Here is a 24882-nt window from a genome sequence, read left to right on the forward strand (position 1 = left end):
AGATTGTAAGTGCATCTAGTGCCCCTTAGTGATTTTGGTGTATTGAAGACTTATAGGTTAAGAGACTGATGCATTTGTGAGTGTACACAGGTCTATAAGTCTATGAGGAGTTTGATATTTACTGTGAAAGTCGACCCCTAAAAATGAAGTTCTTCGACTGAAGACTTCGGATTTCTGAAGACTTTCTGAAGACTTTGAAAGTGAAGAAATTGGTGTGACCTTGAAGACTTAGTTATCATTCGAGGAACATGAAGCGCGAAGACTTTTGTTTTCATAGTTTCATTTTCTCCTTCTTGAGTCATAGGAAACACCGTACTGTTAAAGGGGGTCGAGGAAATACTAAGGAAAAATTTCCATGTGATGCTCAACTCAAATCCTACACCTACCAATCCCTTCGAGTGAAGCCATTGGAAATCTCGCACAGTTCAGCCACATTCTTCAGTGACAGAGACGAAGTTCTTCTGGTCTCTGAGGAATTTGTTCTGACTGAAGAGTTAGGAATTCGCCAGTGCAGATTGATAACCAAGTGAGGAACATGATAGCCCTGAGGAATTCGAACCTCAAATATTCTGACCGTTGCTGTGCTACGCGCCAGCTGTCCCAAATATCTACCCACCTAACGGTCATATCAGACAAGGGCATTAATGTCTTATCATGTCGGGCTGCTCCCCGGCTATAAATAGTCGCCCCCTACAACCACTAGCTGGTTGGCTGCTCCGAGAGAAACCGACACTTGTCATTTGAGAGCAACCCACCCCCCGAGGACTTTGAGTGAAAATTATCAAGTGAGGAAATCCCAAACCCAAACCTACAAAACCCCAAGTGATTGAGCATCACTGAAGAGATTGATCCTGCGTGGATCCGATGCTTGTTTCCTTTGAAGACTGTGCTTCTTCCAGACAGTTAGGCGTCAAGGTCTAGAGCATCCAAGAGGAATTGTGGATTGCCGAGTGACCGAGTTTGTGAAGGTTCGGAAGTCACCTGAAGACTTACCACGAGTGATTGGGCGAGGTCTGTGTGACTTTAGCTCAAGGAGAATACGGTGAGGACTGTGTGTCCGGGACTGGGTGTCCTCGAGTTTAAATACTCAGCCGCTCCAACCAGATGTACAACTGAGACAGCAGTTGGAACTGGTCTACCAAATCATTGTCTTCACCAAGCTTACTGGTTCTATTTCCTCAACTCTTAAATTCCTCATGTATGTTGTTGTATGCATGTTCATATCTGTTTGAAGACATTGACTGAATACTTTCTCAATTTCCTCATCTCTATTTCTTCAGTCTGTCCGTCTTCTTCCCTTGTGTTATCCTGTGTTTATGCTTTCTGTACTCTGTGCTTGTCTTTATTTCATCATGATGACTATGTCTGTGTTCTGTTATGTTCCTTTCTGAGTACTTATTCCGCTGCAAGTAGTTCTTCATTTAGGAATTTCCTCACCAGCAAATTCCTCAATGAAGAATTCATAAAAATCGCCTATTCACCCCCCTCTAGTCGATATAACGCACTTTTAATCTATGGTTTAAAACAAGCTCCTAGAGCATGGTATTATCGTTTGTACTCCAAGTTACAGTCTCTTGGCTTTGCTGCTTCCAAAGGAGATACCTCCTTGCTTTTCTATCATCGGCATGGAGTAACTATCTTTATGCTTATTTATGTTAACGATATTATCGTCACCAGTTCTTCCTCTCGAGCAGTTGAAGCCCTTCTTCAGGATCTTCGCATGGATTTTGCGCTCAAGGATTTGGGCAATCTTCATTTTTTCCTTGGCATTGAGGTAAAACATGTGGGTCGTGGTATTCTTTTATCTCAGGAAAAATATGTGCGCGACATCCTTGAGCGAGTGGGCATGAAAGACTGTAAACCTTCCTCAACTCCATTGTCTACGTCCGAAAAGTTGTCTCTTCATGATGGAGAGGTGCTTGGAGCTGACGATTCCACCAGATATAGGAGTGTTGTAGGAGCTTTGCAGTATTTGACGCTAACCAGGCCAGATATATGCTTTTCAGTCAACAAGGCTTGTCAATTTTTGCATGCACCTACTAGTACTCATTGGACAGGAGTTAAAAGGATACTCCGTTATCTCCAAGCAACAAAGAGTCATGGTCTCAAACTTGTTAAGTCAGACTCTACTTTGGTCAGCGCTTTCTCATATGCAGACTGGGCAGGTTGTCCTGATGATCGGAGATCCACTGGAGGTTTTGCGGTGTTCTTTGGAGGTAACCTGATTTCTTGGAGTGCACGTAAGCAAGCTATTGTGTCTCGGTCAAGCACAGAAGCTGAGTACAAGGCTCTAGCAAATGCCACTGCTGAAATTATTTGGGTGCAGAATTTGCTAACAGAGTTGGGCATTCGCCATTCACCTGCGGCTTTCCTTTGGTGTGACAACCTTGGAGCTACTTACCTCTCTGCCAATCCCGTTTTTCATGCGAGGACGAAGCATATTGAGATCGATTATCACTTTGTTCGTGAAAGAGTTGCCAACAAGCTTCTAAACATTCGTTTTGTGCCTACTGGTGATCAAGTGGCAGATGGCTTCACCAAATAAATCATTGTCAGTGCGGCAGCTGGAAGCCTTTAGGCGCAATCTCAACTTAGATAGTTGTGATTGAGGGGGAGTGTTAAACATGTTGTATATTGCGTGCGTTGTATGTTGTTAGGATAGGTTAGGTGTTGAGATAAGATCCTAGTAGTTAGTTTAAGAGATCAATCTCCACCTAACCTAAACCCTAACCCCCTTGTATCTTGTGCGCCGCCTTTTGGTGGCTATATAACACGCAACATGCGCCCCTGCTAAGGCATGCGCTTCATCACCTATTTCCACACGCTGATAAAAAGGTCCATGCAAACTTATTTATTTTCGAGGCAGAAGGTCCATGCCAAATGCAGCGAGCGCAGCAGCTCGATGCGGCGGGATGGGTAATATGTTTGGCAGAACGAAGACAGAGAGACGTAGCCAAATGAAAACTTTTCCATAGCTTTTCATAACCTCTCCCAAAAAATTCAATATGTACACCGTCCTCCATCCATCCCTTACTCGAACAAGAGCAGGCCATCATTGTCCGGAGCATGGACACGACGAAACCTACGCCCGTTTCCCCCCACCGGCAATGCCCGGCGTGACGGAGCCGGGCAAGTCACCAGAGCTGAGCCCTCTCCCTGATCATGTTGGAAATGGGGTGCCAGCCCGCCGTGAGCCACGGCTTCTTGGCCGCCGGCGACGCGAAGTTGAGCTCGAACATCTCCTTGCTGACGTTGCCGCCCTCGCAGAAGCCCACCAGCCGGGCCACGATGTCGGCGCTCTCCTCGACGTGCGCCTCGTCGTCCGGGTCCGTCCACAGCTTGCTCGCCAGCTGCAGCTTCCGCTGCTTCGCCTCCAGAGGCACCCGCCACTTGATGAACAGCCGCTCCCGCTCCTCCTCCGTCATCTTGGACCCCATCCGCCTCGCCAGAAACTCCCGCTCGTTCCTCAGCGCCTTCATGCTGCAGTTGTGCAAAAAATTATACTCCTATGACATTCAGTAACGACTGACGAAACATTTTGACTTGGCCTAGTTGCATTTACATCATAGACAAGGATGTGCATATTGACTGATGTCTAAGCTACAACTATAAAAAAAGACCGATGGCCAACTAGAACAGAAGTATGAACATGACGACATATGTGCCTAATCAGATAAAGGGTTGTGGTTGTTGAATGATGGTGAACTAGCACAGAAGTATGAACATGACGAAATCTGCGCATAATCATAGAAAAAGTTGTGGTTGTTGAATAATGGCTAACTAGCACACAAATACGAACATGACGAAATATGTGCATAATCATAGACAAGGTTGTGGTCGTTGAATGATAGCTAACTGAAATGACTAAAGCTCATCGCAATAGGGTTTCACCACCACCTCTCTTTTCTAGTAGTATAACTTTGTGCTAAAGTTAGTACAAAGTTGCGATACTTATTATGGGACGGAGGGAGGACTATTCAACACTACTTTCTTGCTTCTAGAGTTAACCAACAGAATCTGTAACAGAACAGAAATAAGGTGACCGGCAGCATATATACCTTGAGGCTCGAGAAACTGCAAGCTCGTCACCAGGTGCAGCAGGGCTTGCATCACCGACTTCAGCCAAATGCTGCTGCAGCCACAACAGTCTTCGGACTTCAACTTCGATGTATATCTGGTCTGCCGTGTCCCCCCTGAATAGCCGGTAGAACTGGGTCCTATGTATGATCGACACATAACAGATATCCCAAAGCTGGATAATGTGCTGCATTTGCTCCTTAAATAATCTCTCCCATGACTCAGGGCCGTCTTGTAGACATCCGGCATTCTCTTGTGGATCTTCTTCCATGTCATTTGGTTTGCCTTCATTAGATTCCAACTCCAAGACCTGTAAGGACATTTCAAGGGAACTATTTTAGCAGGGAAAACAAAATAATTTCAGGATGACCAAAAAGTGAATTTGTGTGCAGGACAGGACCTGGCAGACAAGCAGCTGCTTTTGGTACTGAAGTTTCGCCACCCGCTCCTTCAGCTCTGTCACATAATCCCTGATGTTCCTTACATTTTCTTCAGCAGCATTTTGGAACATCCTCTGCATCTTTTTCATGTTCACTGAGCCGGATCCCCTGTTGCGCGGCGCTTCCTCACGCGACGATATATCTCCAGTGTCTTCACTCTTGGCGTGAGTAGCTTTTCCTGAATCCTCATGAGACGCAGTGTGACTGTCTGGAGCTCTGTTCTCAACTTCTGGCTCCAAAGTTCTGGTCGAAGAGTCAGGAGAGCAAGGCGCTCGTGCTAGATTTGGTCTGTTCAGGTTGCTCACGCCCAGTGGAAGAAGAATCCTCCTCTTCTTTTTTGACGCGTTGGACTTTGTGGACGACTCATTACACTGCGTGCCAGCATTTGGAAGTGACATGACCAATTTGTCAATAGACCTCTGTACATTTTCTAGTTTCGCCTCAAGTTTAGCAATGTCACTACCTTGCATATGCAGCCTGGTAATTTCATCTTTCAGATCAGACCCATTTCCTTCATCTGTAATCATCTCAACATCTCTGTTCTGAGATCTAACAGTCTGCATCTCCCTGATTTCTGCCTGAAGTTTTGCAATAGTTTCCGCTGCATCTTGGTTGCCATGTTTGTGGCACTCAACCTCCTTGTGCAATACTTCAATAGCTCGGTTCGCTTCAACCTCAAGCTGTTGCTGTAGCTGCTCGAGCTTGCGAATTTCATGCTTTAGCATAAATGGAGCAGTGGATGATTGCCTGATTGAATTCCTGATCTTGACCATTCTACTAGGCTGTAGTGACCCAGAAAATGTGAGGCGCTTTCGGGCCGTTTGCGGCGACTCGAAGGAATTCCACCCCTAAAGAAAATGATGGATTTGGAAAATATTTAGTTAACAGCAGAAGAAATACGCTGATTGATTTAGAAAATATTTAGTTAACAGCAGAAGAAATATGTTCCTGATGGGAAAAAGGCAAAAATCTTACTTGCTTGTCACCCATCTTCTTTTGTAATTCTTCGAGTTGCAAACGTGCATTATCTCGTTCTTTCCTGAGTTCTTCCATTTCTATTTCCATCTGCAAGGTTCATTCTATTATATTAGAACAGTTGCAAAATTAAATACAGTGAATCCTCAAAAGGTAAAAGCAAGCATTTCATCCTTGGTCAGAGACCACCTTACCTGTCTAATTTTGCTGTCCTTCTCCATTATGAGGATCTCAGACGGGGAGGCATGGTCGGCAGTTCTTTGTCCTGCTTGCAGCCTAGCAACTTCCATTTGAAGCTGCTTCACAAGTTGCTTGTCAGATATAACCTGTATGGACAATGAAACGGTAAGTTGGTTTCAATAACCAAGGATGTGAAAAAACCCTCATAGTCAACAGCTCTTACCATATTAACTTTTGCAGTATTTGTGACCTCCTTGGCACAGGTTGCAAAGAATAAAGTATTTCTAGATTGTTCTACGTATGTCAGGGCTGGGCTCATGGTACAGATGATGGCTGTTCTTGCATTCCCACCCAAAGAAAGTTGCAAAATACGTGTTAGCTTTGAATCCCGATATGGTATGTGTCCACTTCTTTTCTCGGAGCTGCAATCCAAATTTATATTTGAGAATCCTCAAATAAATAATAATTGGTCTGTTTGAAGTTCCAACATATGGTTCATGCTGCTAATAAATAAATAAAGTATTTCTACATATCATTTTGTTGGTTATCTAAGTATTTACCATGGTTCATGCTGCTAATCTGTGAGGTATTCTAATTTAGAATGTGTCTACACTGATATAAATTATTAAATGTACAATGAGAACAAAAAATTGTAGGTAACATAAATGAATTGAATTGAGTGAAATAACCATCTAGTAATAGTTTAATATGATGAGTTTTACCACCCTGCACTATAACAAAACTACTGTTTATTAGTCATCAATAGTTTGAACTTTCAGTCATTTAGCCAACAGACCCAAGTATCTATTACTATGAGATGTTTAACAAAAGAGGAATTTCTCATGTACACAAAATGACTCGCTCAAAATTGTTGGGATTGGACAAACTAGAGGTGCATAATAACATCTTTCACTTCATAAAATGCCTTTGTAAAAATATGTTCATTAGTAGCTAGAGTTAAGACTATAGAAACAGTGCACCTAAGTAATTAGGGAACTAGTTTCCAAATGAATGCAGAGAAAAAGCTATTAAAGCCATCTAGACCAAATTTCCTATGTAGAAGTGCCTTTACAAATAATCAGACCTTAGCTTCCGGATGACTTTAGTCAAAGTCAACAAACTGCGATTTATGTGGGATCCTTCTTTCAATCTTGCACCAATTGCTTGTGTTTGTGCAGCCCGTTCGCTTCCAGCAAGGTCAACAAAATTCTACAAACAAATTAAAAACCAATTGTTACGACCATGGACAACTGAAATCATCATACCATATGCCAAAATTAAAAGTAGGACAGTATGCTTACTAGACTGGCAACAAAAGATTTGACACAGCCTGATACCTCACGGAGCTTACTCTCCACTGTCTGCGTAGAGAGATATACACAAAAGAAACATTACTTCTTTGCTCAATTCATTTTTCTTTGAAAGGTCGAATGTAAACCGGAAATGTTTTTCTCATATACCAGCTTAATGATTTGGTGGGAGCGTGAGCTAGCGTCATTTAGTGCAGTCTCCCCAACTTGCCTTTGTTCTGCAGTTATTTGGTAGATCAGTAACAAAATATCACATAATTAACAGTACATATTTCTTCACAAATAGTAATAACCTTCACAAATGCCGATTAGATGCCTCAGATGTTCTTTGTCCTTGGCAACTTGTTCATCCAACTTATCCACAATGGGTCCCTTCTGTGAAACCAAAATATGTTTTTACAAGATCATTACATCATGAAGGGGAATTTCTTAAGGAGACAGTGTATTGATTGAGCCAACAAACCTCAGGATCATCTAACAGCCGAAGGGAACCAGAGCCAGGTTTTAAAAGATCCTTCACATCCTCATTGTAGATTTCCATAGCAGATATCTTGATAGTAAATTCCCTCTCGGGGGTCTAAGCAATAGACAAAAGCCAGAAATGGTTATGTCTTACAAACCTGTAGCAGTCTTTACAGACTTGTTGTTTCAGAAGATGCACAAAACTCACATTTTGTATGTGCTTGTATAAATCACTAACAGCACTCTCTGTCACACCTCTCATGGTAAATGTCTTACCACTGCTAGTCTGACCATAGGCAAAAATAGTGGCTGCAAAACAAAGATAAGAAAAAGATCATTTACAGATGATCATTCCACCAGCACCAGTCTTGAAAGTAAGCACTAATCTACCATTAATGCCTGTCAATGCAGACATGGCAACATCCTTAGCTCCATCTTCATAAACCAGATCCGTCTGACAACTCTGCCCAAACACCTTATCTGCAAGGCATACATAGGCATTAATTAGTCAAAGAGAAGATCACTTCTTTCATGACAACAGAATCGATTGATCTGATCTCTGGACATTGTACCAAAAGTGTAAGAGGTGGGTGCAGCTCTGTCCTGTGGGGGACCCTTGTATAGAATTGTCTGGCTATCAGCACATTCCCACACAACCTGATCCTTCATGGCCAGCTCCTTCTTGCTCAATGGTCGCACCCTAACCGTGACAAATATTTTCTCCTCCTTGGACTTGGAGGTACCACCAGGGGTAAGGGTCGGTGCACGCTCAATCTTTGACATAGGGGTGCTTGGTGGCCTTGATGCAGCCATGTCTTTTAGTTCTTGTTGGTGTACAAAGTCCTACGATCTGAACTGCAGCTAGAAGGCTGGGAAACAAGAAGTCAGCCTTAACTCTTGAGGAAAGGCACAGTGGCAATTGTCAGGTTCAATTTTCTAAAGAGTAATACGGATATAAAATGAAGTAAGAGCTCATCATCAGACATCAAACACACTAATACTGAAAATGTGGGAAACAATTTCAAAGAATGCAGGATATGGTGCTACTACGATCTGCACAGTTAGGTGCCTCTGGTTGCTGGTCAATCCAATAAACAGTCATTAAGTCCCAACGACGGAAATAAATAAGCGTATCAGATTTTACTTCCCCATTTATGACTAATATTACACGGCTATCAGGCCAGCAACGGTCCCAAATTTCGAATCATCAGTCCCTGCATTTCCTCTAGCTGATTAAATGACCCTCTAGTACAATTTCCACTGAACAATACGAGCACAAATCCGGATGTTAACTAATTTCCTGATAGACATGTGGTAGCTGCATTCGCGCGGGTCAGGATCAGATCAGATGCCACAGTTTCCTATTCCAAACTACCGTCACTAAGCACGCCCCCAAAATAAAAGGAATCATCATCGACACCGGCCGAACTCTCGTAACGCCAAAAGCATCTCAAACGCTAGTAAGTGGGTTACTCGAGAGCCCAACGCAATCGCTTACCGAAACCGGGCTGGCGAGCTTGGGTGTGCGGCTGAAGCCCCCAATTCCCCCGGAAACAGGAGCTGCTATCAGTCGGCAGTCCGCGCCGCGCAGGCAGCAAGCAAAATCTGAAACGGACTGGAGACAGGGAAGGGTCAGGGCCAGCGTAAACGAAACGAAGGAACTAACCTGCACGAGCAATCCAGGCGCGGGTTAGGGTTCCTCACCAGCGACTGAAGTCGGGCCAATCTCGGAGGGATCTCCGCGCCCGCGCGCGCCGGTCGCTGCGCGGCGAGCGAGGCGGGGGAGGAGACTAGAGCGCCGGCCGCGGGCGGAATCCCTCGGAGGCGGAGGCGGAGGCGGATCGGGAGGCGCGCTCGGGGGGAGACCGGAGAGGGCGCGCTCGCTCGCTGGATGACGCCGTGGCGAATGGGGGAGGGGGAGGGGAGAGGAGGAAGGAGGAGAGAACTCGTGCGAGCGGAGCGGGCGGGGGTAAGTGAGGCCGGCGACTGCGAGGCCGCAACGGCTAGTTCAGATTTGGAAAGGCGTTACCGGAAGCACCCCGCAACTCGCTGCGAAGTGGGCCACGGTCGGCCCGCATGGCGCCTGGACCTACGTGTCGGCGAGCGGAGTTTTATGGTAGGATTTGGTTTCAGGTGGTTCGTAGTACTACGGGGAGCTGTCTAGGGCCGCTAGCCGCCACCGGTAGGCTACCACGGGCGTGCGCTCGGGAATCGGGACGGTTGTGACTTTTGAATTTCAATTCGAACAAAATTTGCATTAATATAGTCGGCTTGATATCCGTGGAAGGATTCCATCGCAAGCTGCTATATGTTCAATATAAAGTTAGTACAAAGTTGAGTCATCTATTTTGAAATGGAGAAAGTTGTTGGAAATATGAGCAATTTATCATATCATTTTATTAATGGAAATACTAGATAAAGCATAACTAAAATAGCAGAGATAAAGCAAGTCATGCAATCTGACACAAAGAAGGTAAATAACATCTGCAAATATAAACTAGAACCGAACATATCTAGAGCAGAGAGTAGAACAAGAAACTGTGACAGGACCTGTAACAGAAAAAGCAAGAACACGTACGGGACAGCAGCAGCAACAGTAGCACTGGACTTAGGGTCGGTGTCCTCGGTAGCCATGTCGTCGAGGAGGTTGTCGACGTCGGGAAAAAAGTCGTCGTCGGGGAAGTAGTCGTCGGAGTCCGAGGCGTCCGTGACGAAGAAGTCAGTAGTCGCGCTGAGCGCTCCCCAAAAACCTTATCATCCTTCTCTCGTACAGGACTCAAAGAGTTGGAGTTTCGGAGGCCTACTGTGCCGACCTGTGGTGCACGCCGCAAGCCGGGATGGGGAAGATCGTAGCAGTAGCGTAATGCTCAGGAACTTTGTGGCGAGAGGAAGAGGATCTTCTGGTGTGTCCCTCTAAAGAGGAGCGATCTCCCTTTTATAAGCACATGAGAAGAAGGCGAGAGGCTGCGCCAGGAGCTGAAGGGAACGAGGGAGACAAAACGAACAGGCAACAGCCAAAGGATGCAGCGTTCGTATTCAGTATCCACTACAGCAAAAACTTTCCATCTCCCGAGTGACCTTTCGTATACCCGTAGTGCGTGGCAAAAATTTAGACATCGGCTCGGCTCATTCCCGCAACACGCGGCGAGGCGGGCGACGGAGGAGGAGCGCGCGTGGATGTTCCTCTTGTTCTCATCCTCATACATGTGGGGAAAGAACTGTTGGGAATCGTTGCAGAAATTTAAAAAATTCTACGCATCACCGAGATCAATCTATGGAGTGACTAGCAACGAGAGAGAGAGGGGAGTGCATCTTCATACCCTTGAAGACCGCAAGACGAAAGCGTTACAAGAACGCGGATGAGGGAGTCATACTCGAAGCGATTCAGATCGCGGTAGATTCTGATCTTAGCGCCGAAAAACGGCACCTCCGCGTTCAACACACGTGCAGTCCGGTGAGGTCTCCCACCCCTTGATCCAGCAAAGAGGAGGGAGAGGTTGAGGAAGAGGGCTCCAACAGCAGCACGACGGCGTGGTGGTGATGGAGTGGCAGTACTCCGGCAGGGCTTCGCCAAGCTCTTGCAGAGGAGGAGAGGTGTTGGGGAGGGGAGGGGCTGCGTCTTGGATGTGGTGCTGCAGCCCTCCCCTCGCCCCTCTATTTATAGGAGAAGGGGGAAGGGGGCCAGCCCCCTCTAGATGAGATCTAGAGGGGGGGGAGGCGGCCAAGGGGAGGGGGCTTGACCCCCAAGCAAGGGGGGCGCCCCCTTTAGGGTCCCCCCAACCCTAGGCGCATGGGCCCAAGGGGGGGTGTGGCGCCCAGCCCTCCAAGGGCTGGTTCCCTTCCCTCTACAGCCCATGAGGCCCTCCGGGAGAGGTGGCCCCGCCCGGTGGACTCCCGGAACCCCTCCGGTGGCCCCGGTACAATACCGGTATGCCCCCGAACATTTCCGGTGACCGTATGACAACTTCCCATATATAAATCTTCACCTCCGGACCATTCCGGAACTCCTCGTGACGTCCGGGATCTCATCCGGGACTCCGAACAACATTTGGTAATCACATACAAGTCTTCCTAATAACCCTAGCGTCATCGAACCTTAAGTTTGGAGACCCTACGGGTTCGGGAATCACGCAGACATGACCGAGACAGCTCTCCGGCCAATAACCAACAGCTGGATCTGGATACCCATGTTGGCTCTTACATGTTCCACGATGATCTCATCGGATGAACCATGACGCCGAGGATTCAAATAATGTCGTATACAATTCCCTTTGTCAATCGGTACGTTACTTGCCCGAGATTCAATCGTCGGTATCCCAATACCTCATTCAATCTCGTTACCGGTAAGTCACTTTACTCGTTACATAATGCATGATCCCATGACTAACCACTTAGTCACATTGAGCTCATTATGATGATGCATTACTGAGTGGGCCTAGAGATACCTCTCCGTCATACGAGTGACAAATTCCAGTCTCGATTCGTGCCAACCCAACAGACACTTTCAGAGATACCTGTAGTGCACCTTTATAGTCACCCAGTTACGTTGTGACGTTTGGTACACCCAAAGCAATCCTGCGGTATCCGGGAGTTACACAATCTCATGGTCTAAGGAACTGATACTTGACATTAGAAAAGCTTTAGCAAACGAACTACACGATCTTGTGCTATGCTTAGGATTGGGTCTTGTCCATCACATCATTCTCCTAATGATGTGATCCCGTTATCAATGACATCCAATGTCCATAGTCAGAAAACCATGACCATCTGTTGATCAACGAGCTAGTCAACTAGAGGCTCACTAGGGACATGTTGTGGTCTATGTATTCACACATGTATCACGGTTTTCGATTAATACAATTATAGCATGAATAATAGACAATTATCATGAACAAGGAAATATAATAATAATCATTTTATTATTGCCTCTAGGGCATATTTCCAACAGTCTCCCACTTGCACTAGAGTCAATAATCTAGTTACACTGTGATGAATCGAACACCCATAGAGTTCTGGTGTTGATCATGTTTTGCTCGTGGAAGAGGTTTAGTCAACGGATCTGCGACATTCAGATCCGTATGCACTTTGCAAATATCTATGTCTCCATCTTGAACATTTTCACGAATGGAGTTGAAGCGACGCTTGATGTGCCTGGTCTTCTTGTGAAACCTGGGCTCCTTGGCAAGGGCAATAGCTCCAGTGTTGTCACAGAAGAGAGTGATCGGCCCCGACGCATTGGGAATAACTCCTAGGTCGGTGATGAACTCCTTCATCCAGATTGCTTCATGTGCTGCCTCCGAGGCTGCCATGTACTCCGCTTCACATGTAGATCCCGCCACGACGCTTTGCTTGCTGTTGCACCAGCTTACTGCCCCACCATTCAAAATATACACGTATCCGGTTTGTGACTTGGAGTCATCCAGATCTGTGTCGAAGCTAGCATCGACGTAACCCTTTACGACGAGCTCTTCGTCACCTCCATAAACGAGAAACATATCCTTAGTCCTTTTCAGGTACTTCAGGATATTCTTGACCGCTGTCTAGTGTTCCATGCCGGGATTACTTTGGTACCTTGCTACCAAACTTACGGCAAGGTTTACATCAGGTCTGGTACACAGCATGGCATACATAATAGACCCTATGGCCGAGGCATAGGGGATGACACTCATCTTTTCTCTATCTTCTGCCGTGGTCGGGGATTGAGCCGAGCTCAATTTCACACCTTGCAACACAGGCAAGAACCCCTTCTTGGACTGATCCATATTGAACTTCTTCAATATCTTATCAAGGTATGTGCTTTGTGAAAGACCTATGAGGCGTCTCGATCTATCTCTATAGATCTTGATGCCTAATATATAAGCAGCTTCTCCAAGGTCCTTCATTGAAACACACTTATTCAAGTAGGCCTTTATGCTGTCCAAAAGTTCTATATCATTTCCAATCAAAAGTATGTCATCCACATATAATATGAGAAATGCTACAGAGCTCCCACTCACTTTCTTGTAAACGCAGGCTTCTCCATAAGTCTGCATAAACCCAAACGCTTTGATCATTTCATCAAAGCGAATGTTCCAACTCCGAGATGCTTGCACCAGCCCATAAATGGATCGCTGGAGCTTGCATACCTTGTTAGCATTCTTAGGATCGACAAAACCTTCCGGCTGCATCATATACAATTCTTCCTTAAGATAGCCGTTAAGGAATGCCGTTTTGACGTCCATTTGCCATATCTCATAATCATAGTATGCGGCAATTGCTAACATGATTCGGACGGACTTCAGCTTCGCTACGGGAGAGAAAGTCTCATCGTAGTCAACCCCTTGAACTTGTCGATAACCCTTAGCGACAAGTCGAGCTTTATAGATGGTAACATTACCATCCGCGTCCGTCTTCTTCTTAAAGATCCATTTATTTTCTATCGCTCGCCGATCATCGGGCAAGTCTGTCAAAGTCCATACTTTGTTTTCATACATGGATCCTATCTCGGATTGCATGGCTTCAAGCCATTTGTTGGAATCTGGGCCCGCCATCGCTTCTTCATAGTTCGAAGGTTCACCGTTGTCTAACAACATGATTTCCAGGACAGGGTTGCCATACCATTCTGGTGTGGAACGTGTCCTTGTGGACCTACGAAGTTCAGTAGTAACTTGATCCGAAGTACCTTGATCATCATCATTAACTTCCTCTCTAGTCGGTGCAGGCACCACAGGAACATCTTCCTGAGCTGCGCTACTTACCGGTTCAAGAGGTAGTACTTCATCAAGTTCCACTTTCCTCCCACTTACTTCTTTCGAGAGAAACTCTTTCTCCAGAAAGGACCCGTTCTTGGCAACGAAAATCTTGCCTTCGGATCTGAGGTAGAAGGTATACCCAATGGTTTCCTTAGGGTATCCTATGAAGACGCATTTTTCCGACTTGGGTTCGAGCTTTTCAGGTTGAAGTTTCTTGACATAAGCATCGCATCCCCAAACTTTTAGAAACGACAGCTTAGGTTTCTTTCCAAACCATAATTCATACGGTGTCGTCTCAACGGATTTAGACGGTGCCCTATTTAAAGTGAATGTAGCTGTCTCTAAAGCGTATCCCCAAAATGATAGCGGTAAATCGGTAAGAGACATCATAGACCGCACCATATCCAATAGAGTGCGATTACGACGTTCGGACACACCGTTACGCTGAGGTGTTCCAGGCGGCGTGAGTTGTGAAACAATTCCACATTTCCTTAAGTGCGTACCAAACTCGTGACTTAAATATTCTCCCCCACGATCTGATCGTAAGAACTTTATTTTTCTGTCACGTTGATTCTCTACCTCATTCTGAAATTCCTTGAACTTTTCAAAGGTCTCAGACTTGTGTTTCATTAAGTAGACATACCCATATCTACTTAAGTCATCAGTGAGGGTGAGAACATAACGATAGCCACCGCGAGCCTCAACGCTCATTGGACCGCACACATCAGTATGTATAATTTCCAATAAGTTGGTTGCTCGCTCCATTGTTCCGGAGAACGGAGTCTTGGTCATTTTGCCCATGAGGCATGGTTCGCACGTGTCAAATGATTCGAAATCAAGAGACTCCAAAAGTCCATCTGCATGGAGCTTCTTCATGCGTTTGACACCAATGTGACCAAGGCGGCAGTGCCACAGATATGTGGGACTATCATTATCAATCTTACATCTTTTGGTATTCACACTATGAATATGTGTAACATCACGTTCGAGATTCATTAAGAATAAACCATTGACCAGCGGGGCATGACCATAAAACATATCTCTCATATAAATAGAACAACCATTATTCTCGGATTTAAATGAGTAGCCATCTCGTATTAAACGAGATCCAGATACAATGTTCATGCTCAAAGCTGGCACTAAATAACAATTATTGAGGTTTAAAACTAATCCCGTAGGTAAATGTAGAGGTAGCGTGCCGACGGCGATCACATCGACCTTGGAACCATTCCCGACGCGCATCGTCACCTCGTCCTTCGCCAGTCTCCGCTTATTCCGCAGCTCCTGTTTTGAGTTACAAATATGAGCAACCGCACCGGTATCAAATACCCAGGAGCTACTACGAGTACTGGTAAGGTACACATCAATAACATGTATATCACATATACCTTTGGTGTTGCCGGCCTTCTTATCCGCTAAGTACTTGGGGCAGTTCCGCTTCCAGTGACCGTTCCCCTTGCAATAAAAGCACTCAGTCTCAGGTTTGGGTCCGTGCTTTGGCTTCTTCCCGGCAACTGGCTTACCGGGCGCGGCAACTCCCTTGCCGTCCTTCTTGAAGTTCTTCTTACCCTTGCCTTTCTTGAAACTAGTGGTTTTATTGACCATCAACACTTGATGTTCCTTTTTGATTTCTACCTCCGCTGATTTCAGCATTGAAAATACCTCAGGAATGGTTTTCACCATCCCCTGCATATTGTAGTTCATCACAAAGCTCTTGTAGCTAGGTGGGAGCGACTGAAGGATTCTGTCAATGACCGCCTCATCCGGGAGGTTAATGTCCAGCTGAGACAAGCGGTTGTGCAACCCAGACATTTTGAGTATGTGCTCGCTGACAGAACTATTTTCCTCCATCTTACAACTGTAGAACTTGTCGGAGACTTCATATCTCTCGACCCGGGCATGAGCTTGGAAAACCATTTTCAGCTCTTGGAACATCTCATATGCTCCGTGCTGCTCGAAACGCTTTTGGAGCCCCGGTTCTAAGCTGTAAAGCATGCCGCACTGAACGAGGGAGTAATCATCAACACGCGACTGCCAAGCGTTCATAACATCTTGGTTCGCTGGGACGGGTGCTTCACCTAGCGGTGCTTCTAGGACATATGCTTTCTTGGCAGCTATGAGGATGATCCTCAGGTTCCGGACCCAGTCCGTATAGTTGCTACCATCGTCTTTCAGCTTGGTTTTCTCTAGGAACGCGTTGAAGTTGAGGTTGACATGAGCGTGGGCCATTTGATCTACAAGACATTTTGCAAAGGTTTTAGACTAAGTTCATGATAATTAAGTTCATCTAATCAAATTATTTAATGAACTCCCACTCAGATAGACATCCCTCTAGTCATCTAAGTGATACATGATCCGAGTCAACTAGGCCGTGTCCGATCATCACGTGAGACGGACTAGTCATCATCGGTGAACATCTTCATGTTGATCGTATCTTCTATACGACTCATGTTCGACCTTTCGATCTCTTGTGTTCCGAGGCCATGTCTGTACATGCTAGGCTCGTCAAGTCAACCTAAGTGTTTTGCATGTGTAAATCTGGCTTACACCCGTTGTATGTGAACGTTAGAATCTATCACACCCGATCATCACGTGGTGCTTCGAAACAACGAACTTTCGCAACGGCGCACAGTTAGGGGAAACACTTTCTTGAAATTATTATGAGGGCTCATCTTATTTACTACCGTCGTTCTAAGCAAATAAGATGCAAAAACATGATAAACATCACATGCAATCAAATAGTGACATGATATGGCCAATATCATTTTGCTCCTTTTGATCTCCATCTTCGGGGCGCCATGATCATCATCGTCACCGGCATGACACCATGATCTCCATCATCGTGTCTCCATGAAATTGTCTCGCCAACTATTACTTCTACTACTATGGCTAACGGTTTAGCAAAGAAGTAAAGTAATTACATGGCGTTATTCAGTGACACGCAGGTCATACAATAAATAAAGACAACTCCTATGGCTCCTGCCGGTTGTCATACTCATCGACATGCAAGTCGTGATTCCTATTACAAGAACATGATCAATCTCATACATCACATATATTTCATTCATCACATCCTTTTGGCAATATCACATCACAAGGCATATGCTGCAAAAACAAGTTAGACGTCCTCTAATTGTTGTTGCATGTTTTTACGTGGCTGCTATAGGGTTCTAGCAAGAACGTTTCTTACCTACGCCAAAACCACAACGTGATATGCCAATTTCTATTTACCCTTCATAAGGACCCTTCTCATCGAATCCGATCTGACTAAGGTGGGAGAGACATACACCCGCTAGCCACCTTACGCGACTAGTGCATGTCAGTCGGTGGAACCTGTCTCACGTAAGCGTACGTGTAAGGTCGGTCCGGCCCACTTCATCCCATGATGCCGCCGAAACAAGATAAGACTAGTAGTGGCAAGTAAATTGACAAAATCTACACCCACAACAAACTTGTGTTCTACTCGTGCATAGAAACTACGCATAGACCTAGCTCATGATGCCACTTTTGGGGATCGTTGCAGAAATTAAAAAAATTCTACGCATCACCAAGATCAATCTATGGAGTGACTAGCAACAAGAGAGAGGGGAGCGCATCTTCATACCCTTGAAGACCGCAAGACGGAAGCGTTACAAGAACGCGGATGAGGGAGTCGTACTCGAAGCGATTCAGATCGCGGTAGATTCCGATCTTAGCGCCGAACAACGACACCTCTGCGTTCAACACACGTGCAACCCGGTGACGTCTCCCGTGCCTTGATCCAGCAAGCAGGAGGGAGAGGTTGAGGAAGAGGGATCCAACTACAGCACGATGACGTGGTGGTGATGGAGTGGCAGTACTCCGGCAGGGCTTCGCCAAGCTCTTGCGGAGGAGGAGAGGTGTTGGGGAGGGGAGGGGTTGTGCCTTGGATGTGGTGCTGCAGCCCTCCCCTCGCCCCTCTATTTATAGGAGAAGGGGGAAGGGGGCCGCCCCCCTCTAGATGAGATCTAGAGGGGGGGCAAGGGGAGGGGGCTTGCCCCCAAGCAAGGGGGCGCCCCCCTTAGGGTTTCCCCCCCAACCCTAGGCGCATGGGCCCAAGGGGGGGTGGGGTGGAGCCCAGCCCTCCAAGGGCTGGTTCCCTTCCCTCTACAGTCCATGAGGCCCTCCGGGAGAGGTGGCCCCTCCCGGTGGACCCCCGGAACCCCTCCGATGGCCCCGGTACAATACCGCTATGCCCCCGAACATTCCCAGTGACCGTATGACAACTTCCCATATATAAATCTTCACCTCCGGACCATTCTGGAACTCCTCTAACGTCCGAGATCTCATACAGGACTCCGAACAACATTCGGTAATCACATACAAGTCTTCCTAATAACCCTAGTGTCATCGAACCTTAAGTGTGGAGACCCTACGGGTTCGGGAATCACGCAGACATGACCGAGATAGCTCTCCGGCCAATAACCAACAGCGGGATCTGGATACCCATGTTGGCTCCCACATGTTCCATGATGATCTCATCGGATGAACCACGATGTCGAGGATTCAAGTAATCCCGTATACAATTCCCTTTGTTAATCGGTATGTTGCTTGCCCAAGATTCAATCGTCGGTATCCCAATACCTTGTTCAATCTCATTTCCGGCAAGTCACTTTACTCGTTACATAATGCATGATCCCGTGACTAACCACTTAGTCACATTGAGCTCATTATGATGATGCATTACCGAGTGGGCCCAGAGATACCTCTCCTTCATACGGAGTGACAAATTCTAGTCTCAATTCGTGCCAACCCAACAGACACTTTTGGAGATACCTGTAGTGCACCTTTATAGTCACCCAGTTACGTTGTGACGTTTGGTACACCCAAAGAAATCGTACGGTATCCGGGAGTTACACAATCTCATGGTCTAAGGAACTGATACTTGACATTAGAAAAGCTTTAGCAAACGAACTACACGATCTTGTGCTTTGCTTAGGATTGGGTCTTGTCCATCACATCATTCCTAATGATGTGTTCCCGTTATCAATGACATCCAATGTCCATAGTCAGAAAACCATGACCATCTGTTGATCAACGAGCTAGTCAACTAGAGGCTCACTAGGGACATGTTGTGGTCTATGTATTCACACATGTATCACAGTTTCCGATTAATACAATTATAGCATGAATAATAGACAATTATCATGAATAAGGAAATATAATAATAATCATTTTATTATTGCTTGTAGGGCATATTTCCAACAAGAACCTCCCTTATAAAGAGGTCCAACTCCCTCTAAACTAGCAATGTGGGACTAAACTTAAGTTCCACCTCTTGCCTTGCATGAATGGGCTGCGTGGGCCTCTATGATTTATTAGGAATTTCTAAAACTGATATTGGGCTAGACCCAAAATAGACAAAATTCCAGCAATCCCCCATCAGATCCCAGAGGCCTTTGGTTCCAAAACACTGTTTTATATACCGGTACTGCAGTGGAGACTGTTAAGTTAAACTTCCACCTAGAACTCTATGCTACACTAGTAAGCAACTTGAATAGTGGACTGGGCCTTGAATTGCAAGTTTTCTGCGAATCTAGCTTCACACAAAGCCTTGACCGATACGTGGCTACCGTGGGTCTTCCCTGCGGGTGGAGCTTATGCATCATACTCTGAGACCTTTTATGAGTTTACTAGAGAGAACCCTACTCTCATAGATTGCGACGTTTAACAATCAGGCTCATATAGGTGTGTTATTCAAAAGATGTCCTGCAGGACAACATCTCTGCTTCAATGAGCCACTTAGAACACATTAAGATATACATCATCCTGCCATGCAGATTTAGAAGAGTATTGCATCTTCATGGAGAGGTATTGTTAACAATAAGGATACTCCCCTCTCAGTTGACTAATAGCTTGTCTTCCACATCTAATTCACAGGATCTCCGATCACATAGACTAGGTTACCACTATGAACAACTCATGTTGTGGGTCTCATACCCATCTCCCTCGATGCATTATCTATCACATTACGTGATAGACCCTTAGCAAAAGGATTTGCCAGATTTTTTAGACATTTGAATATAATCCAATGCAAGAACTCCGGAGTTTCTCATTTTTCTGACAGACTTTAACCTTCTCTGAACGTGTCTTAATGACTTCATGTTATCCTTTGAGCTGCTCACTTTCGTGATCACAGTTTGATTGTCGCAGTTCATAAGCATACCCAGTACAGGTTTCTCAACAACCGGCAAGTCATTCAAGAGCCGGCGGAGCCAATCTGCTTCGACCGTAGCTGTATCTAGTGCTGTGAGTTCTGCTTCCATTGTTGACCTCGTTAAGATGGTCTACTTGCAAGATTTCCAAGAAACAATGCCACCTCCATGAGTAAATACATATCCGCTCATGGCCTTTATCCCATCAGCATCTGAGATCCAGTTTGAGTCACTATACCCTTCAAGCACCTTTGGGTACCCAGTGTAGTGAATTCCATAATTCGCAGTGCCTTTCAAATAGCGCAAAACTCTCTCTAGAGCTTTCTAATGCACATTTCCTGGTTTTGAGACAATTCGGCTCAGTTTGCTAATAGCAAAAGAGATGTCTGGTCTTGTAGCACTGGTTAAACTAGTAGATACCCCGCGCGTTGCTGCGGAAATTTGTAGTCTTATTTGAGCATCTCCTTAGAGCATAAACAACTCATAAACAGGCTATTGGAAGTGTTAAAGGGGAGAGCGAGATTGCAAGTAAACAAAAGATTTTCAATGTGATCAATCTAACAAAACTGTGAACCCTTCGGCTTACCAAAATAATGAAACATTCATGGAAAAAGATAGTGTACTATTAATATATTCCGACATTGCTACCTCGGTAAGCAAAACTTGGAAACTTCTATAGGGTAACTATGTGTGATGCACACTTATTTTAAACAAATGAATTTTCTAACAGAACAAACACTTTTCAGAACGCAGGTAGTTAGTCCCTGCTTCTATTTTCCATTGAAAATGAAACCCATTAGCCAAAAGAAGGGAAATTGTAGTGACTCTTGCGGATATAGTTTAGAAAGATAAACAAAGGTTGGATACATCACATACAGCTATAGATCACTAACTGAGCACACACAGCTCACAAGCAAACCATGCCTATAGTTTCCCCTTTGCTGTCTCCGGCATCCGTCTCTTGATATTTCTGTCTGGAGCAAGCTTGCTGGCCGAGGCACAACATCTGATGCTTCACTGATGGTTTGGGAACAACATACAATGTATGTGAGATGCTGGTTTAGTTGGTGGATTCAATCGTCAAATGTAAAAGCATGAATAGAGCATCTTACTAAAATGGCAAATGGACACCAAAGAATCGTGTTTGTGGAAATATTCAAACAACACTTGCAATCACTTAATTAATAAACATAGCACTCCATACCAAATCTCTCTAGATCCGCATAAAAAATCAATGAGTCAGAAAACAACAAATTGTGTTATATAACATGTTGTAATCAAAAGAAATAATAAGCTTGATATTGAATGGAAACTTTACAACCTAGCATATGACAGCAATTCAAAGAGCCCTTGTTCCACAATATTAGGATACTAATGTATGTGAAATAGCAAGGAAACATAGCATTATAAAATGCACTCAGGGACAAATAAATTATTCTCGAATAACGAAATAGTGAAGTGCTATATCCAACTACAAATTTGATACTACACATGCTTTTCTGCTCGTATTGCTTGCCTTCAAATCATCACCTGGGTGAAGGCAAAAGGATTAACCTAACATTACATTATATATCATTTCAACAAAGAGGATTTTAGAAAGGAATCCATCAACAAAGCCAATAGGGGCCCTGGGCATGTCTGCAAAGAACCACAAAATCTGTAGACATAGCCTGGCTTCACAAATGTTGCAACTAAATCACCATCAAATCATATTATGTAACAACATACAGAGAGAGGGAGATAAGTACAACGAACATGAACCAAAATGAAAGAAAAATTCCAACCATAAATCTTTCAAAATTAAATTATTTTATCATAAAAAACTTACAGCATACTACTCCGAAGGTGCTGAATTGCATATTAGAACTTCATCAGCTCTAACTAAAAGCACATCCTAAATCTTCATCCAAGCAAACCAACCAAACTCTCTGCAAAATAAGATGAACCACAAATGATATGGCTATATATAAACTTATTTTTTTTGAAGAAACTGACGCATAAAAAACCTGGATGATGGATGATAGGACCTCCCATGCAGTACTCTGATGAATTTTCCAATCTGCACATTCATAGATCTTAGTATTCATACATGACCACGACCCACATACCAATCAGTAAAAAATGTAAGGTGCATTTACAGTACACATCAGGCCCATTCAGCAAAGATCTGGACACATATACGACCGGAACAACCTCGTCTGAATTTACAGTAAGTATGCATCTCTTCCACTAAAAGAACATATATGGCTTGTGGGGAACAACACATGCGAAATCATCTACACAAATATACTATGGGAACGACCTCATCTTCCTGCTCCTACCTTTGGCTATAGAGGCAGTACTTTGATTGAGATCCGGCATACATGTCCATGATTGGCATGGATCTGTATCCATCATGCCGCCAAACTATGATTGGGGGTTGGAGCCCTCATCCCTTCCCCGCACAGTTACTCTGATTGGAAATTTGGCCTTCCAACAAATCCAAGTAAAAACATGCAGTTCAGATCTGAGGAGATAGATAGAAGGAGAGCTCCCACCTCTGACGCATGTGGTGTTGAAGGAGGTTGCTGAAATTTGGCCTTCCAACAAATCCAAGTAAAAACATGCAATTCAGATCTGAGGAGATAGACATAAGGAGAGCTCCCACCTCTGACGCATGTGGTGTTAAAGGAGGTCGCTGATGGTGGCACACATGGTTCGTCGGGAGGTCAGCGGCGATCATGGGCACCCGTAAGGCGGCTAGGCACATGTCTCTAGTGTCGATGGCCAGAGAGGCTTGGTCAGCGACGGCGTACGGGAAGAGGGGGGATAAGAATTGGGAAGACAACGCTGGACATTTATTGCTTGGAGATGAAAGGAACCATCAAAGGAAGAAATAAGAGGAATGTGCAGCACTCAGTGCAATGGGGGTATGAAAATTAGATGCTTCATTTCGTTTATAAAAAGGAAGCAAAAAGAATTGGAAAGGAACGAAGCGGTATTTCCACTTATCGGTGGCAAATTCTTAGTAATATTGACAACTTTTGATCAGACGGCTGCAGACTCCTGAGCTGCACTGCATCAATGGCTATAACAATTTGGATGACGTGGCCTCATGAGAAGGCTGGAAAATCACCTAGTGGGGTTCCCCTATTTAGATATAGAAGATACATAAGTGAGCCAATAATCTGAAAATATTTCAATTGGTCTCTAGCAACTCTTCAATTATTTCGAAGCAACACACTAGCATCATATGGTGTTGGAGAGGGATTGCAATCATTGTAGCCAAAGCGACTCAAGATCTTTTCCACATAGTGAGATTGAAGCAATGTAATCCCACCATTATCATCTCTCAACAACTTGATGTTCAGAATGACATCAGCCACTCCTAAATCCTTCATCTCAAAGCAATGAGATAGGAAATCCTTGACCTCCTTAATAACATTTGGATTTGTTCCGAAAATTAGTATGTCATCGACATACAAGCAAAGGATAACTCCCTCGCCCCCACCATGGCGATAGTACACACATTTATCAGCTTCGTTTATAACAAAGCCTGCGGTTGTTAAAGTTCTTTCAAACTTCTCATGCCACTTCTTGGGTGCTTGCTTAAGTCCATACAAAGACTTCAACAACTTGCACAGTTTTCCTTCCTGACCATCTACTACAAACCCATCTGGTTGTTCCATATAAATTTCCTCTTCTAACTCTCCATTTAGGAAAGCAGTCTTAACATCCATTTGATGAACGAGAAGACCATGTGAGGTAGCAAGTGAAAGTAGTACTCCAATAGTGGTCAGTCGAGCCACATGTGAGTAAGTATCAAAGAAGTCTTCACCTTCCTTTTGGGTATAACCCTTAGCCACGAGCCGAACCTTGTACTTTTCAATAGTACCATCGGGCCTAAGTTTCTTCTTGAATACCCATTTGCATCCTATAGGTTTGCACCCATAAGGACGATCAGTTATCTCCCAAGTTTCATTTGCCAAGATGGAATACATCTCACTACGGATCGCTTTCTTCCAGTAGTCAGCATCTTCAGATGCATAGGCCTCTGAAATAGAACTGGGAGTGTCATCTATGAGATACACAAGAAAATCATCACCAAAGGACTTTGCAGTCCTCTGTCTCTTGCTCCTAGTAGGAACTTCATTGTTCTCCTCCACAGGACTTTCAAAGTGTTCCATCGAAATGGCAGGTTGAGTAATTGTAACTGGTTCCTGAGTCGATGAACTAGGTATCTCCTGATTAGATGAGGTAGCCATATCCTTCATGGGAAAGATATCTTCAAAGAAAGTCGCATCATTCGACTCCATAATCATACCGACATGCATGTCAGGTACCTCAGATTTTACAACCAAGAACCTATACCCAATGCTATAAAAGCATATCCCAGGAAAACACAATCCACAGTCTTTGGTCCAAGCTTGCACTTCTTTGGAATTGGCACATTGACTTTCGCCAAACAACCCCAGGTTTGTAGATAAGAGAGTTGTAACCTTTTCTTCTCTCATTCCTCGAATGGAGTTATCTCTTTGTTCTTTGTGGGAACTTG

General features: G+C 44.8%; 1 protein-coding gene across 1 annotated transcript; it reads right to left on the reverse strand.

Annotated features, from left to right (window-relative positions):
- Positions 1-2836: 2836 nt before the first annotated feature.
- On the reverse strand, positions 2837-9410 carry LOC123113379 (kinesin-like protein KIN-7A). The gene is made up of 16 exons (XM_044534598.1): positions 9149-9410; positions 8943-9059; positions 8017-8313; positions 7835-7924; positions 7653-7753; positions 7446-7559; positions 7276-7357; positions 7133-7200; positions 6974-7033; positions 6757-6881; positions 5896-6094; positions 5687-5818; positions 5493-5582; positions 4478-5365; positions 4059-4387; positions 2837-3480 (listed from the first exon to the last, which is right to left on the reverse strand). Exons 3-16 carry the CDS (start codon positions 8255-8257, stop codon positions 3135-3137), a joined length of 2865 nt encoding a protein of 954 aa, XP_044390533.1. The 5' UTR covers positions 8258-8313; positions 8943-9059; positions 9149-9410; the 3' UTR covers positions 2837-3134.
- Positions 9411-24882: the final 15472 nt, after the last annotated feature.

Source organism: Triticum aestivum, chromosome 5B, assembly GCF_018294505.1.
Source record: "Triticum aestivum cultivar Chinese Spring chromosome 5B, IWGSC CS RefSeq v2.1, whole genome shotgun sequence".
NCBI lineage: Eukaryota > Viridiplantae > Streptophyta > Magnoliopsida > Poales > Poaceae > Triticum > Triticum aestivum.